Source organism: Chiloscyllium plagiosum, chromosome 15 (assembly GCF_004010195.1).
Source record: "Chiloscyllium plagiosum isolate BGI_BamShark_2017 chromosome 15, ASM401019v2, whole genome shotgun sequence".
NCBI classification, from domain to species: Eukaryota; Metazoa; Chordata; class Chondrichthyes; order Orectolobiformes; family Hemiscylliidae; genus Chiloscyllium; species Chiloscyllium plagiosum.
Window position 1 is genome coordinate 48036287 of NC_057724.1, and position 16519 is coordinate 48052805.

General features: G+C 39.2%; 1 protein-coding gene across 2 annotated transcripts in view; it reads left to right on the forward strand.

Annotated features, from left to right (window-relative positions):
* Positions 1–16519, forward strand: part of smarca1 (SWI/SNF related, matrix associated, actin dependent regulator of chromatin, subfamily a, member 1) — a 113344-nt gene that overhangs the window by 85432 nt on the left and 11393 nt on the right. For both annotated transcript variants that reach the window (XM_043704859.1, XM_043704860.1), the window contains exons 16-21: positions 3930–4078; positions 4778–4894; positions 8041–8151; positions 12983–13096; positions 14191–14313; positions 15409–15541. In XM_043704859.1, coding sequence (XP_043560794.1) covers positions 3930–4078; positions 4778–4894; positions 8041–8151; positions 12983–13096; positions 14191–14313; positions 15409–15541 — 747 coding nt within the window. The remainder of the gene's footprint in view (positions 1–3929; positions 4079–4777; positions 4895–8040; positions 8152–12982; positions 13097–14190; positions 14314–15408; positions 15542–16519) is intronic.

Below are 16519 nucleotides of genomic sequence, written 5' to 3' on the forward strand. Positions count from 1 at the left end.
GGAGAGAGAATGTGAATTAAATGGTAACATTTTATCGAGGTTGCATGAAGTCAGAGATCTGGGAGTGTTCATGTGTAAATATTTGAAGGTAGGAAGACAGGTTAACAAATTAGTTTTCCCAGGCTTAATAAACGGAGGTATAGAGTATAAAAGCCAGATGGTTCTGCTAATTGACACATTAGTCTGGCCTAATTTGGAGAATTGTGTCCAGTTCTGGGAATCTGAAGAATTCAAATGCTATGGAGACGATACACACAATTGACTATGGTTTCATGGTCATCATTAGACTTTATTTTATTGGATTCAAATTCTACCACATGCCATGGCTGAATTTGAACTCAGATCCCCAGAACATTACGTGGGTCTCGGGATTAACAGAGTGGATAGAGTGTTGAGTTGGAAAGAACCCAGCAGGTCAAGTAGCACCACAGAAGCAGGGGAGTTAATATTTCAGGTCGGAACCTTGCACCAGTCCTGATGAAAGGTTCCGATCTGAAATGTTGACTCCCCTCCTCCTCTGATGCTGCTCGACCTGCTGTGCTCTTTCCAGCTCAACATTCTATCCACACTGACTCTCCAGCATCTGCATCCTCACTATCTCCAAGTCTCTGGATTAACAGTCTAGTGAAAATACTACTAGGCCATTGCCCCCCTTAGAATGGTCACGGACAAAAGGTATCACTGTTATTTGATTGGAGAAATTAAGGTTCTTCATTTTCGTGCAGAAAAGGTTAAGAGGAGGTTGATAGACATCTTTAAAATCAAGAAATGTTTAGATATATTAAATGAAGAGAATCTTCTTGATAACTAAGGAGCCTATAACCAGATGTCAACGATTAGCAAACTAACCAGAAGTGACATGAGGTAAACTTATTAACATATCAAATAGCTAAGATTTGAAGTGCAGTGCCTGATTGTGTGATGGAAATAGTTTCAATAGTAGTCTTAAATAGAATTAGTTAAATACCTGACAGAGAATGAAATTGCCAGGCTATTGGAAATAAATTGAGAGTGAAACTCATGGGATTGCTCTTTGATAAAACTGAAACAAGCTGAATGTGCTCAGAAGCCTCCTATGCTGCACAGCTCCATGATTCTGTGTGCAACACAAACACTTTATACAACATACAAGCTAACTTCCCGATGATCCAGACCTGAATGACACTGTTTGGTGTGCTACCAAGCTATGCACTACAACTCGCAACCTGTGTTCAATTAGTCGTTCTCAGCTTTGGTAGCCATTAGGATGACACAATTGGTGTTTTCTCATTTCCCATTTTCTCCCAGCAGGACACTATAAGCCAGAGAAGGGGGATGCATTCAGAATTCTCACCATGAATGCTATCTGTTGAATCCTGCTTGAAATTGTATGCATTATAATGGGAACTGGTCAGAACCATAGTTAGACTCTGCTTGGAGTACTGAGAGCAGAACTGGGCACTACACTTGAGGCAGGATATATTAGGAGAAAGTGAAGTGCTGGAGATCAGAGCTGGGTAGGTGGTGCTGGAAAAGCACAACAGGTCAAGCAGCATCCGAGGAGCAGGAGAATCGCGTTTCGACCATAAGCCCTTCATCAGGATTCCTCAGATGCTGCCTGACCTGCTGTGCTTTTCCAGCACCACACTCTCGATGCAGGATGTATTAGCCTTGGAGGGATAACACAGCATAGGTCTAAAAGAATAATACCTGGACTTCAGGGGTTAAAAGTTATGAGGAGAAATTAGGCTGTTTTTTTCTCTAGAATTTAGAGGGTTAAGAGGTGATATGATTGAAACCTTAAAAATACTAACAGGAAAAGACAGGGTAGATAAAGAGAAACTATTTCCACTAGTGCGGATTCAGGAACAATGGGTCATAGTCTGAGAATTAGGCCTAACCATTCAGGAGAGATGTTAGGAAGCACTTCTGCACACAGGATGGTAGGTGTTTGGAAGTTTCTTCCACAAACAGCAGTGGATGCTGTGTCAGTTGCTAGTTTTAAATACAAAACAAAGTTTTGTTAAGCAAAAAGTATTAAGGGATATTGGCCAAAGGCAGAAAGGTATATGGAGTTAGGCCACAGATTTAGCCAGGATCACTGTGAATGATAGAACAGGTTTGAGGGCTGAATGCCCTATTCCTATTCCTGTGTTACTGCATCTGCCCTGGAAGATGATGCAGGTGAAGTCAGCAGGTACTCACATGTGAAGCTGATTGGGTGAGGTAATAGAGTACAACTGCTGCACTCGTATCCATAACATACGTTACTGCGGTCAGTGAAGACAAGTCTGGCAATGAGGCGATGAAGGGAAAGTGAATGAACTTGCACTTTGTTTCTCTGGTCTTAGCAGAGATGTTCACATGGTTATTATTATCGCCATGAACTATTTGATGCCAGTAATACAGAAGTTACGTGACAGGCTCCTTTTTGTTTTGCTTTTATTCTTCACAGAACATAGAACTTAGAACAATACAGCGCAGAATAGGCCCTTCAGCCCTCGATGTTGCGCCAACCTGTGAACTATTCTCAGCTCATCCCCCTACACTATCCCATCATCATCCATGTGCTTATCCAAGGATTGTTTAAATCTCCCCAATGTGGCTGAGTTAACTACAGTGGCAGGTAGGGCATTCAATGCCCTTACCACTCTCTGCTTAAAGAACCTGCCTCTGACATCTGTCTTAAATCTATCATCCCTCAATTGTAGCTATGCTCCACGTCGATTCTCCTGTTCCCTGGATGTTGCCTGACCTGCTGCGCTTTTCCAGCAACACATTTTCAGCTCTGATCTCCAGCATCTGCAGACCTCACTTTCTCCTGTAGCTATGCTCCCTCGTACAAGCTACAGTCATTATCCTAGGAAAAAGACTTTCACTCTCTGCACTATCTAATCCTCTGATAATCTTGTATGTCTCTATCAAATCCCCTCTTAGCCTTCTTCTTTCCAATGAGAACAGACCCAAGTCTCTCAGCCTTTCCTTATAAGACCTTCCCTCCAGACCAGGCAACATCCTGGTAAATCTCCTCTGCACCTTTTTCAATGCTTCAACATCTTTCCCAAAATATGGCAACCAAAACTGTACACGATATTCCAAGTGTGGCCGCACTTGTGTAGTTGCAGCATGATATTGTGGCTCAGGAACTCAATCCCTCTACGAATGAAACCTAACGCACCGTATGCCTTCTTAACAACACTGTCAACCTGGGTAGCAACTTTCAGGGGTCTATGTAGATGGACTCCAAGATCCCTCTGCAAATTCACACTACCAAGAATCTTTCCATTGACCCAGTATTCTGCCATTCTGTTATTCATCCCAAAGTGCATCACCTCACATTTATCTGCATTGAACTCCATTTGCCACCTCTCAGCCCAATCCTGCAGTTTATCCAAGTTCCCCCGCAACCTGTAACATTCTTCCAAACAGTCCACTACTCCACCGACTTTAGTATCATCTGCAAATTTATTAATCCATCCACCTGTGCCGTCATTTATAAAAATGACAAACCGCAATGGTCCCAAAACACCACTAGTAACCGGACTCCAGGCTGAATATTTTCCATCAACCACCACACGCTGCCTTCTTTCAGAAAGCCAGTTTCTAATCCAAACTACTAAATCACCCTCAATTTCATGCCTCTGCATTTTCTCCAATAATCTACCATGTGGAACCTTATCAAAGGCTTTACTGAAGTCCATGTATACCATGTCAACTGCCCTACCCTCATTTACATACTTGGTCACCTTCTCAAAAAAACTCAATGAGGTTTGTGAGACACGACCTGCCCTTGACGAAACCACGTTGACTATCTGAAATCAGATTGAAATCATTTAATTTAGTTACTGTTTATTTAATAGAGTTAAATAATCAGAGCAAGTTAGTTTTTTTTAAATCCAATTTGTTTCAAAAGTACATCTAGACATTTGGCAATTTTTTTATTTTATTAGGCAGGCTGATTGACCAACAGACCAACAAACTAGGCAAAGATGAAATGCTACAGATGATTCGCCATGGTGCAACCCATGTCTTTGCCACCAAAGACAGTGAGCTAACAGATGAGGACATTGACACTATATTGGAGAGAGGAGAAAAGAAGGTATCACAACCAAATATTTAATGAGTCCATGTTTTCCTGCTTGTTTCGTTCTTAACGGTCAGCTACTAAATAACTTGTTCCCTGTATTTCTTTGCTACATGAATGTTGTGATTATAAGGAGAGAACTATTCAATGTTTGGAAATTCAGTATTCTCTCTTTCTTCAAGTAGTGCAAGTCGAACCATGATGCTGACCTTTGACAATGTTGACATGTTACCTGACTCTAGATGGAGAGTATTTTGTCTGAGCCTGATACTGTCCACACATACTTCCAGCAGGGTTACTGGCTAGTGATTCAGGCAGGAATATTCGTTGTGGTTTTTCTCCTTGTGAATTCAGGTGTTCTGAAGTTGACAGAAGTCTCCTGCTGTTAGCCCAATTAACAATGGCCAAGGATCAATCTTGAGCCTTTCTTGGTCTGTGTGAATAAGCTGTCCACTGTTTAACAGGTCAGGCCATCAGGGGAGTCACATTCAGATTTTAGGCATTATGAATTTCCTGTCCCTCTCTCCCTGACTCAATTGTTAATGTAAAGCATTACGTATACTGACTAAAACTCAAAAACACCTTTTTCTAATGTTTAATTTCTATTTTTTATCTTTTTAATGCTGTCATATTTCATTTGGAACCTGACTTTATTGATGGTCTTAGGCTGCAGCCTGAAAATGTAATTGAAGAAAATTATTTTCTCCATTATAGACAGCTGAACTGAAAGAACGTTTGCAAAACCTTGGTGAGAGTTCTCTTCGATCGTTTACAATGGAAACAGAAAGTTTATATAGTTTTGAAGGTGAAGATTACAGAGGGAAACAGAAGGTATGTGTTGTTAACTTTGAGTTTAATACTACTATTGAACATCTTTTGAATATGTAATTTTTTTTTTAAAATGAGCTTTAATTCCTTCAGCATATCAGTACTGCAAGCTAAAACTCACCATTTCAGTGACCATTTCTGATATTTAGCATTCCAGGCAAAGTACACTTAAATCTAACTGCCGATCCTTAGCACCTTACAGAGAAAACTTTGTTGCTGTGCCACATATAGATATATTTCTGCTGAGCAGTTCTGGGCTTCCTGTATATGGCAGGAAGTTTAGCGGCAGGCTGCCCTGCATATTTAAACACACTGACCCAACAAGAGGGATTAGAATCACAGCAGGATCAGGTGATTTGACAGAAGATCCCACTCAAATTAGTGAAGGAAAATAGTTTGTGAAAGTAGGTGCAGTTAGTCATGTAGGGAGAAAATATAGAATAGGATGCAGGATGATGTGAAAAACATCAGGAAATGAAAAATGCTGTCATTAAAAGGCGGAGGATGTCGTAGAATGAATTTTCTGCAATCCCCTCCCAAAACAGGTGGGATGACAATGAATGGCTCAGGAAATGCTCGCAATATGCTGGAAGCATTTTCACAAAGTCCCATCATCAACTGTTGATGCTTCCTAGGACCGTGTGAACAGGCACATGAAAAGCATATGCCACCCTCTGCACAGTAGTGGATTTGGAACCACCTTATCCTCAAATGTAACCTCCCTCTAGTGATGCAAAGAATGTGTGCTACTCTTCAGTTTGTTCCACATCTTCTCTACATTTTCCTCAAAGCGTTGTTTTCAAAGTAGTGCTAATGCTTTTTTGATTTTTTCACAAATGTGTTCACATATTGTGAATATTGACAATTTAACAGCTGGTGGAATTATCCCTTGTTGCAAAGTATGTCAGATCATTTTGTGTATTTGCTTAAGTACTGGCTTTAAAAATCGCTGTCTGAGCTGAGCCAAAGTTGTCATGTTCAGAACTATCTTGTTGTCCAAAATATTCTCTCATAGGTTGCAAATTTCTGTTGAAATTTGCCAATAGACCCTTCTTGAAGCCTGTTCATTTCAACTTTCAGACAATCTGCTCAAAGGTTGTAGTAGGAGATAAAGTATTATCGAAGGTCAGAGTTCCACAGAAATAGAAACTGGGAAATTTTATGATGCGTTGTTTGTACTGAATTAGGAAATACAGACTATCTGGATCAGCCACTTTCACTATAAAAGGGGTGTACCTTTTTTTTATTTGCTCTGCTGATCAATCCTTAATCCATTAATGGAATTCTACAATAGTTGATGAAAGTTGAGTAATTAAAAAACTTGGCTTCAGAATGTTGGCTTTTGATCTGGAATATAAATGTAATAATAACCCATAAACAAATTGAGCAGAACATGTCTAGTTGATGTCACACCTTAACCACATGTGAAAGCATCATTGGCTCCAATAACCACTCATCTGTTTGGTTACTAAACAAAATTTAATTGAGGTTAAATAAATCAGAATAATTTACATTCCATTGGTAGTAGATGGTAATGATCATGAATCAGAAACCAGTAGAGAGCTAATGAACCTAGCTGTTAATTTTTATTCCAGAGTTATTATTCATTAGCAAGCAGTTAAACTGACAAATTGCTCATTCAGATATGCAAACAATTATATTTCTAACATACTACCTACATGCAAAAATATACACTTCAAAAGATCACTCAACTTCAGACATAACATAAAGACTATTTTTCCTGTCCTTTTAATCGCACCATAATGCACTCCAACAGACTGTGCTCCATCTATAATTTCCCTCCACATATCTTCTCTATTTCTGTTAAATTGATACAATTGGACAGGACAAACAAGGCAAGGGATGCCGAATGGTAAGACCTTAGGAAGCACTGAGAAGCAGGAGGACCTTGGTGTGCATGTCCACAGTCACTTAAAGTAGGAGGACAAGGAGATAAAGTAGTTAAGAAGGCATAAGAGATACTTACCTTTATTAGCAGAGGCATTAAGTTTAAGAGCAAGAAGGTTATGTTGGAACTGCATAAAAGTTGGTTAACCCACAGCCAGAGTATTATGTGCAGTTTTGAAATCCACATTACAGGAGGGTTGTGATTATACTGGAGAGGGTGCAGAGGAGATTTACCAGAATGTTGCCTGGGGTGGAGAGTTAGGGATGGGATAAACTGGGGCTGTTTTCCTTAGAACAAAGGAGTCTGAAGGGAGAGGCATGATTGAAATGTATAAATTTATGAGGGGCATAGGTAGGGAAGACAGACAGAGCTGTTCCCCATAGCAGATTGATTAATGCCAAGGAGCATAGATTTAAGCAAAGGGGAGGAGGTTTAGGGGAGATGTGAAGAATCTTTTTTCATCCAGAAGGTGGTGGGAATCTGAAACTTACTGCCTTTAAGAGTGGTAGAAGTGGAAACCCACAAATTATTTAAGAAGTATTTGGATGTGCAACTCTGATGCCAAGGCATACAAGGCTGTAGACCAAGCGCTAGAAAATGGGATTAGAATAATTAGAATAATTTAGACTAGCATAGACTCAGTGGGCTGACTGGCATTTTTCCTGTACTGTACATCTCTATGATTCTGTGATGTGTTAAGGTACAGCAATTAATTATGAAGGCCAATGGAATGTCAGTCTTTATTGCAAGGGAATTGGAACGTAAAAGTAGGGAAGTGTTTCTACTACTGTACATAGTATCAGTCTGACTACATCTAGAATACAATGTACAGTTTTGGTCTTTTTTAGGAAAGGATATACCAGTGAATCAGAGAATTTTCTCTCAATTGATTGTACAATGAATGCACTCAATAAACCATTGCCACATTCATATTATATGTGACCAGGTTTTCATTTACATCTTGAAAGGGTGACCACCCATACCCATAACAGTGGCTCACATTTTATGCTCAGTGTACAGAGGAACCTCGACTATCCGAAGGACATGGGCGGGGAGTATTTCATTCGGTTAATCGAATGCCGGATAATCGAGGTTCCTCTGTATATGTCAATCACCATATTTGGACACTTCAAAGGTTGCCTTATGTACTGTGGGGCTTGCATATCAAATTTAATGATCTTGTTGTCAATTTTAAATGCAGAGTGTTAATAAAATTGTTCTTTTTTTATAAAATGAACAGATAGGTTTAACAGAGTGGATTGAACCTCCCAAACGAGAGCGGAAAGCCAATTATGCAGTCGATGCATATTTCCGAGAAGCTTTACGTGTCAGTGAGCCAAGAGCACCAAAGGTAACGGGCTGAAGAAAGCTATGTTTACAAAGTAAAAGCCAAAAGAACTGCGGATGCTGTAGTTCAGAAACAAAAAAAGAATTTGCTGGAAAAGCCTAGCAGGTCTGGCAGCATCTGTGAAGAGGAATCAGCGTTAACGTTTCTGGTCCGGTGACTGTTCCTCAGAACTGATAGGTACCTAACGTTAGCCACCAACAGTCTCCATTAACAGCGTTTCACCCTCCTAGCCCTTTGGTTGTCCACTCCTTTATCTGTCCAACTGTCCTTCTTTCTCTGGGCTCCATCCTCGCCTATCGTTTATTCCCTACCTCCTCCCTGCATATAAACTGATATTTTTCTGGTTACCATCAATTCTAGGAAGGGTCACTAGACCCGAAAAGTTATCTCTGATTTCTCTGCACAAATGCTGCCAGACCTGTTGAGCTTTTCTAGCAACTTCAGTTTCGTTTATGTTTTCAAAGGATAGTTTGAATTTAAAATGATGGTGTTTAAGGTTATGTTTAGTAGTTTGTGATGGTTAGAACTATCAAATTATACAAAGGCACAGGAACAACATAAAGATTTCATCATGTGATAGTATACTTCCTGGGTACCTTATCCTCTTTGATTTCCTTGGAGAATACACATCTGTAGCAGGTTGCTGACGATGATGCAGAGAGAAGAGTTTGCCCTATCTGTATGAAAATTGTAAACCAGTTTTATGAAGAATGAGGTTTGTGATTTTGTTGCACCATGCTCACAGGGTAAATTTCCTCTCCTGTTCTATACGATTATTTGAATTACCTCTCAGAATATCAGAAGAAACTTTTTTTCCTGTCAGAAAATGTGCAAGTTGACTATTGATGTGTTTGGTCTTGGGGTAAATAATATTCACAGAACGGTTGTTCAGTTACTATATTCTTACCCTTTGTACTTTCTCGTCAATGCTCCCTCTTTCAAAGCCTGCTTACATTTTTGCCTTTGATTGTGGCATTGGTCCCCTGGCTCTCTCAACTCTTTTATCTCCTTCTAAAGCATTCCCCAAAGTTCTTCTATATCATGAGCATTGAATAAATACAAGCTTTTATTTGATGAAATGATTAAAAATACTGCACTGATGTCTGCACTGAGGGAACATTAAAAGACATCTTTGGTTTTGAAAGTAAATCATGGTGCAAGAATTCAGACATGGTATTCCCCTGTCTCATCACATGAAGTTGTCTTGTTTAATTTTTATTTGAACATCCTCTCAGTTCAGCATTCTTCATAACATTTGTCTTGGGTTTCCAGGAATTTCAATTTGAACAGCATAAATATGAAGATACATAGAAACAGTGAGCAAGAGGCCGTTCAGCCCCTCCAGTATGTTTCACCATTTAATGAAGATGTGGCTGATCTGATTGTAATTTCAAATCCACATTCACACCTAACATTAATGACCTTTTACTCCCTTGCTTAATTTATACATGTCTGCCTTAAAATTATTCATACACTTTATTTTCACCATCTTTTCAGGAAGAGAATACCAAAGACTCTCAACCTTAAAAAAAAATCATTTAATCTCTATTTTAAATAGATGGTTGCTTATTTTTAAACCGGTGATTGCAATTACTAGATTCTCCTTTAAAGGGGAAATTCCTGTCGACATATAATCTGCTAAGATGCCTCAGCATCTTTCAATTTTCAGTCAAATTGCCTCTTACTGTTCTAACTACCAGGAGAAAAGAATTACTTTCCAACCGTTCCCCATAAGATAACCAGAATTTGTCTTGTAAACCTTTTCTGAAAGTTCTTTGGTCTACTGATAGCAATAGAAAGACAAATTGAATGGATGAATGAATTAGATTTATTGTCACATGTGCTTTCATGAGTACAGTGAAAAGTTTACAAGTTGCCACTTATGGTGCCATTTTAGTATAAAGGTACAGATTCTTTAGTACAAATTCTTAGGAAAAGGTAGAAAAAAAAGTAAAAATTCCAGCATTACAGACCTTCAAAAGTACAAAATCTCAGTGATAAATTTGAAAAATAAAGAAATAAAATAACTAGAATAACAGTATTTTAAAAAAAATTAAGACCCAAGTCCACTTGTGTGTGACATATAACAAGTGACTATTCAATTACTGACCATTTTACCCCATTTAACAAAAGTTAGAATTCATCCCCAAAATCCCCTTTGATCATCAGAGACAATTCCAACTCAGTCAGAGATATTGCGTGGAATTTTCCCATTTTTAGTTAATGCATTTTGTCAAGTTTCCTAGCGTCCAGCCCGCCACAGCTCAGAGCAACTTTTTTCATGCAATTACAATTATTGAAACCAGGTTTTTGCGTGTCTTTTTAGGGAATTGTAGGGCAGGAGGGAGCTTATCGCTGTCGTTGATTTCTGGTGTGCCCATCATTGGTGCCATATTTAAAGCCTAGCTGCAGTACAGATACTGCTGACCAGGAACTGCCCCTCATTCTGTAGTGATCAACTGTTATCACCAAGAGCATAGCCTGGAGTAAAGGAAAACCCGCTCCCCATATGGGCGCAGAGACATGGAGATCTTAATGGAGAGCAAGGCTGACTTTTTTTCCTGTGAATTACCACAGGAGATGAGATCACCAGAGCACTTTATTGAGCTAACAGAGTCACCCAGGAGTGCAGGAAGAAGGCTGATGATCATCTGTACTCTCCAAGGGCAAATGCCACCGTCTCCTCTGTGTTATCTCACCCCTCACTCAGAGACCACCACTCACTCTAACTGTGCACATGTCTCTAACTAAGGCTCATAGACTGCAAGGCGTAGTGTGGCAATCGTCAAGTACGTTCAATTGTTCTCACCCACCTCATCCTCCCAAAGTGCAAACATTCCTAACCTTTGCGTTTCCTACTCACTCTTCTCCTAAAGCTTAACCTCTTCCATCTGTGTTGAACTCCTTCCATTGTCTCAATGCAGGAAACATTGACCCTCTCTATTCTGGACCAGTATCCCCACAGACACTGTCGACTTGAACTTCCAGACTGGTTCAACTTGAACTGCAGGACTGACCACGGCCAGATTCCCAGACTGTAATAGAACCAAGCACCTGACTGACCATGGCCAACCCCATGGACTGGGATCAGATGAGTACTTGAACTGACTGTTGCGGTACATCCTGTGTATCCTATTCACTTCACTTTGTTTTGCTTCCCTTTGACTTTTACACTTGGCCATTTGCTTGAAGCACTTGCAGTGTGTCTGCAGTGTAAACTATGGCATATACTGTGGATGTGACATTGACCACATGGTACCAAACAGCACATGTCCACTCATTTGCCTGTTCAGTATTGGCTAGCATCACAAGCTGTCTGCCTCTTCTTCTGCATTTAAAAGCAATGTAAACTAGGTAAAGGCTAGCAGTCTGTAAGTCAGTGAGGACATGCCAAGAAAGCAGTGTGAAGTATACAGAGGCCGGAGGCCTCAAGTTAAGTGCAAGGTGATTTAGTGCTAAGAAAGCAAGCCAACAGTCATAAAGTGACCGCTGAGTCGATGCATTTGTGTCCCAGCATGCAAACTGAACGTTGTGCAAACACACAATTCACGGGAGCCCATGAACTCCACAGCAAAATGTTGAAGAGCTGAACTGATGCATGAGCCAGTCTGATGGCAGGCATGATGATGTGGTAAGGCTGGTGGTTGGCCACTGCCAACTGTGAATGAGAGGTTACCATGGAGCATGCAAGGATGTGTTGTGAAGAAGCAGTTAAATGAGGCCAGGATAGATAAACTGCAGCTGCAGCTGCCAGGTACCTGCTCTGAACTATATGTGGGCAGTTGTGCCATCTAGCTTCTTGGGAAATAAAGAGTAGAATTGGAAAGGGCATATAAAATAAAGCAAGTCAGGGTTTTAATGAGGCACACGTGGAACTGTGATGGTTGCTGCTCGATGACAAGGTCTATGCTCATGCCAGACCGATAGAGGGGAAAATTCCACCCAGTTTTTTTTTCTCCTTTTGTAAGAGGTCTCTCCCTATCTTTGAAACCTTCAACTTGCTCTGCTTTGGGAACTTTCTCGGTGGACTTAGACTTCACAGATAATCCAACTTCAAGTTTGCAGACTCGCTTATTGTGATTCTCCTTAGCCATTTGATCTTGCTGACTGTGTTGGGTACTGCAGTAACTTCCTTAAAATATGCTTCTTTTGTTGTAAATTTCATTCCTCCCCCCAGTCCTTTCACCTCATTTGTAAAATTCATCTCTCTAGACTGTAAAAAGTTGTCTTTTTGTCTGAATAATATTATATAGATCATAAATACAAATCTTAGTTAACTCAGCCAAACTAGGGGCATTTAAACAGTCCTTGGATAAGCATATGGATGATGATGGGATAGTGTAGGGTGATGGGCTTCGATTAGTTCACAGATCAGCACAACATTGAGGGCCAAATGGCCTGCTCTGCACTGTATTGTTCTATGTTCTAAATGTGACTTTTTTTTCCCCCTCAGCCTTTACTGCTACTTGTACTTGACAGGTACAAACCAATCTTGGCAAAGGTCTGGGTTGACACATACTGACCTCACCAGTAGGCTTGCAAAGTGCTTTCCAGGAAAATTGCTTACGATTCCATTAAAGATGAATTGGTTTTTCCTGATCCAGTAAAAAGTACTTAATGATTGAAATGTTGATGTTTTTATTTGGTTGCTTTGTTGTAATTTAAAAATGTGAGAATGATCATTTAAGATGTTTATTTTTCTTAGAAGCCTTTCATAAAGAGCAAAAGGAAATGATTAAAAATAACAAAGATTTATGCACAGCTCTTACAAATAGACAAAAGACGAAGAGGTACTGAATGTTTCCATTCTGATTACAGTTATTATATATTGTAGGCACCTCGACCTCCAAAACAGCCAAGTATTCAAGACTTCCAGTTTTTTCCACCACGCCTATTTGAACTACTGGAGAAAGAAATCCTGTCTTATCGAAAAAGTATAGGCTATAAGGTATTGCAGTGCAAATGTCTTAAGAATTGAGTAATTGGCTGAAATTCATTGTATTGAGTTGTAAGTGATTCTGTGATTTTCTATGAAATACTTCACAGTGCACTGGAGCTGCTGTGTTGCATTCTAGTACAACGAACATCAACAGCATCACGCAAAGTCAGTCTTTTCCCATTGAAACCCCTTTACATTTGTAGAGAAAATGAAAACATCCAGTCAGTTCTGGAGGTGCAGAGTGCATGGCTTCCCAGTACTTTTTGCGTGATGCTTCTATCCTTCACCATGCATTAAAATTTGACCACATCTTTCATGTTAATATTAGTGTGCACTTGCATTGAGTCAACAAAAATGGAGTGTGTTCATTTGCTATGCATGACTACTACCTTTGGATGCTCATTATTGAGATTGTATTAAATAATTGAACTTGGGCGAAGTTTTCATGGAATCACAGAATTGTTATCACACGAAAATAGGTCATTCAGCTCATGCCTATCTAGCTCTCCAAGTGAGCATCCCACTTAGTTCTGCATTCTCCCAATAAGCTTTTCTGGCAGTCAGTTTGTGGTCAATTACTTGAGACAGTGAGCAGTTGAGACACATGTTCAGTGACAAATCCCTTATCACCTCAAAGCTCCAACTCTGGTCCAGTTGATGTTCTGGTTTCTGCATGTTGCCGGTATTGGTGATGGAAACCTAATCTGTGGTTGGTAGTTTTGTTACATAAATGAGCTTAATCTTAATCTTTATTGATTACACTTAATCTTGACCCTTGTGTTCAAATGCAATACATTGTGTTTGGATGACAATCTGTAATCTTTTCAGTGTTTGAATCCTTAGTGAAAAGTGACATTGAAGGTACAACTATTTTCCAAATAAACAACTTTAAGAATCAAAAGAATACATGAAATGTGGATGCAGTTTAATACAATGTTGAGATTTGGAGGTAACCTATCTTTTGAGGCATTTGGTAACTCTTTTCATAAGTAGATAAGCCAATTGGATTTTTTCTTTGCATTGTGTTGGATGCTGCTATAAGAATATAACAATATGGAGTATTGCATGTAAGTAACTTACTGCCCATTTGGGAATAATTCCAGGTCCCCCGGAATCCTGACTTACACAATGCAGCTCAAGTACAAAAGGAAGAGCAGCGGAAAATTGACGATGCACTGCCTCTCAACCAGAAGGAAGTTGAAGAGAAAGAGAAGCTTCTTACACAGGTATAGTTCCAAGCCTATTGCAGTTTAGACAAAAGATAATGCTGATCTACATCTTCTTCACTATTGGAACTGGAATATCTTTAAGAATGCATTATATATAAATATAAAATACTATAATTGCTTGCATAGCACCTGCACAAATTTTTCAGTTCTTTTATATAATAACTTCTGTCATTTGTCCAACAAAGTTGAAGATGCAATTTTTTTTATTTGTATCTTGCATATCGTTCACAAAACAACAGTAAAACAAACTCCTAAGCCAACTGTCACAGAACTAGGACCACGAAAAAAAACTCCTCAGCTACCATTAAAAATAATATTGAGGAAGTGAACTAACTAAATGCTGTGTGTAAAGCTGTTTTATTATCAACATCTTGTTTGCACAATAGTTAATCCTGCACTGTTAACAAATGGAACTCATAATGTAGGAAATGCAAAAGTATAACGTGCTAGATATGAATTAATTTGCCTGTAAAATTGCTGACGCGTGTTGAAATTGCTTGTAGTATGTTTTGACCCGAAGATCTAGTCTCTGTTGGTTTAGGAATTTAGCCATTAGTTGAATGTCTGTACCCACCAGAATCGCAGCAGCTTTTGGCTGTTGCACCTAGATGCTTTGTGAGCCTTGTCTTGGGAGTGTGAAATCATTGAAATTTTGAAAAAACCTATCTCCTCTAACTATGTGAGTCCTATATATAGCTTAGAAATTGATTTGAGTGTTCCTTGAGTGCCCTATCATATTGAGCTGTTAATTAATTTTTAATAATTAAAGAGGTCTGCGTTCAAATTGTAACCTTCCATCACGTGCCATCATATTAATCCTACTAATTAATTAATACGATTAGTCTTCAATTATTGTGTAAGTTTGTTTTGCATATTTTTGGAATTAATTTATTTGTATTGTGAGATAATTATGATCAAAACACATTGACATTTAACTAAAATTAATGGAAGTCACAACTCTCCATATTTAATATCCTTACTCCAAAATTACCTATTACATTTAATGATCACTTGTGCTTACATGTAGTAATGAACTTGCAGTGCAAATTTAAGTTGCATTACTCAAACTGCCACTGGCAAATTGTTTGCTAGGGTTTCACAACTTGGAACAAACGGGACTTCAATCAGTTTATCAAAGCCAATGAGAAGTATGGTCGAGATGATATTGATAACATTGCCAGAGAAGTTGAGGGGAAGACTCCTGAAGAGGTCATTGAGTATTCTGGTAAATGTGTTTCCAGTTCTTGACGGAATTGGTATTTTTTTTTAGTTTTGGTCATCGAACCTGAGTTGTAAATCTAGGTTTGACCAAAAAGGATCTTGTTGATGAAGATATTTGTAGGTTTGCAATCTTTTCCTTCGGGATTTAAATTTTTCTGTTTAAATTGACCATATTTTATTTAAAAAATCTTTTAACAGTGAAACCTGAATCGTCCAGCATTCTGACAGCCTACCCGTGGGTCATAGAAAGTGGAAGATAAATAAGAATCTTTTGTGATCAAATTGGGAAGTGCGCTGATATTTGAAGCCCCCATTCCTGGGATTATCATGCAAGCTAAAGTTTTGATTGAGTTACTCAAAGTCTCCAGTACTCCACTTTCACAAAGAAATTAATTTTAACCACAGCTTTATAAAACTGAATTATCACTATAGAACTGCACTAAGCTAAAACTCTAGCCCCCTTCTGAAACCACTTCACATACATATAAAGACATTCAGAGACATGGATGTTATGGGTGGAGAAAAAATATCGGGGAAACACATTTCGATGGCACCAGTCCACATGATTCAGAGAGGCGTCTCTTTTGTTTTCCAGGTCTTTTTCACCTTCAAGCTTCTCATTCTCTCCAAGTTGCTTTCAGTTCTATAGTACAGACACAGAGCAGTTGATACTGTAATTGTTTAGTCACGGCATAGAGGCAACTGCTTATAGCAGGTGGGAGACAATAGCTAGCTATTTTTCTAGTTTTGTTACTTCACTGTAGAGAAAGAAAGAGAAACATTCTCTGTTTATTCACACATTCTCAGGCTACCTGCCCAGAAACCAGACAGTGATTTTCCTTGCCTCCACAACTGGACCTTATTGCATAAACCAGTCATCTCTCTCTCTCTCTCTCTCTCTCTGTCTCTCTCTCTCTCTGTCTGGGTGGTTTGCTTTGATCACATGGCCATGTCATGGCAGCTTATACTTCTTCCTCCACTG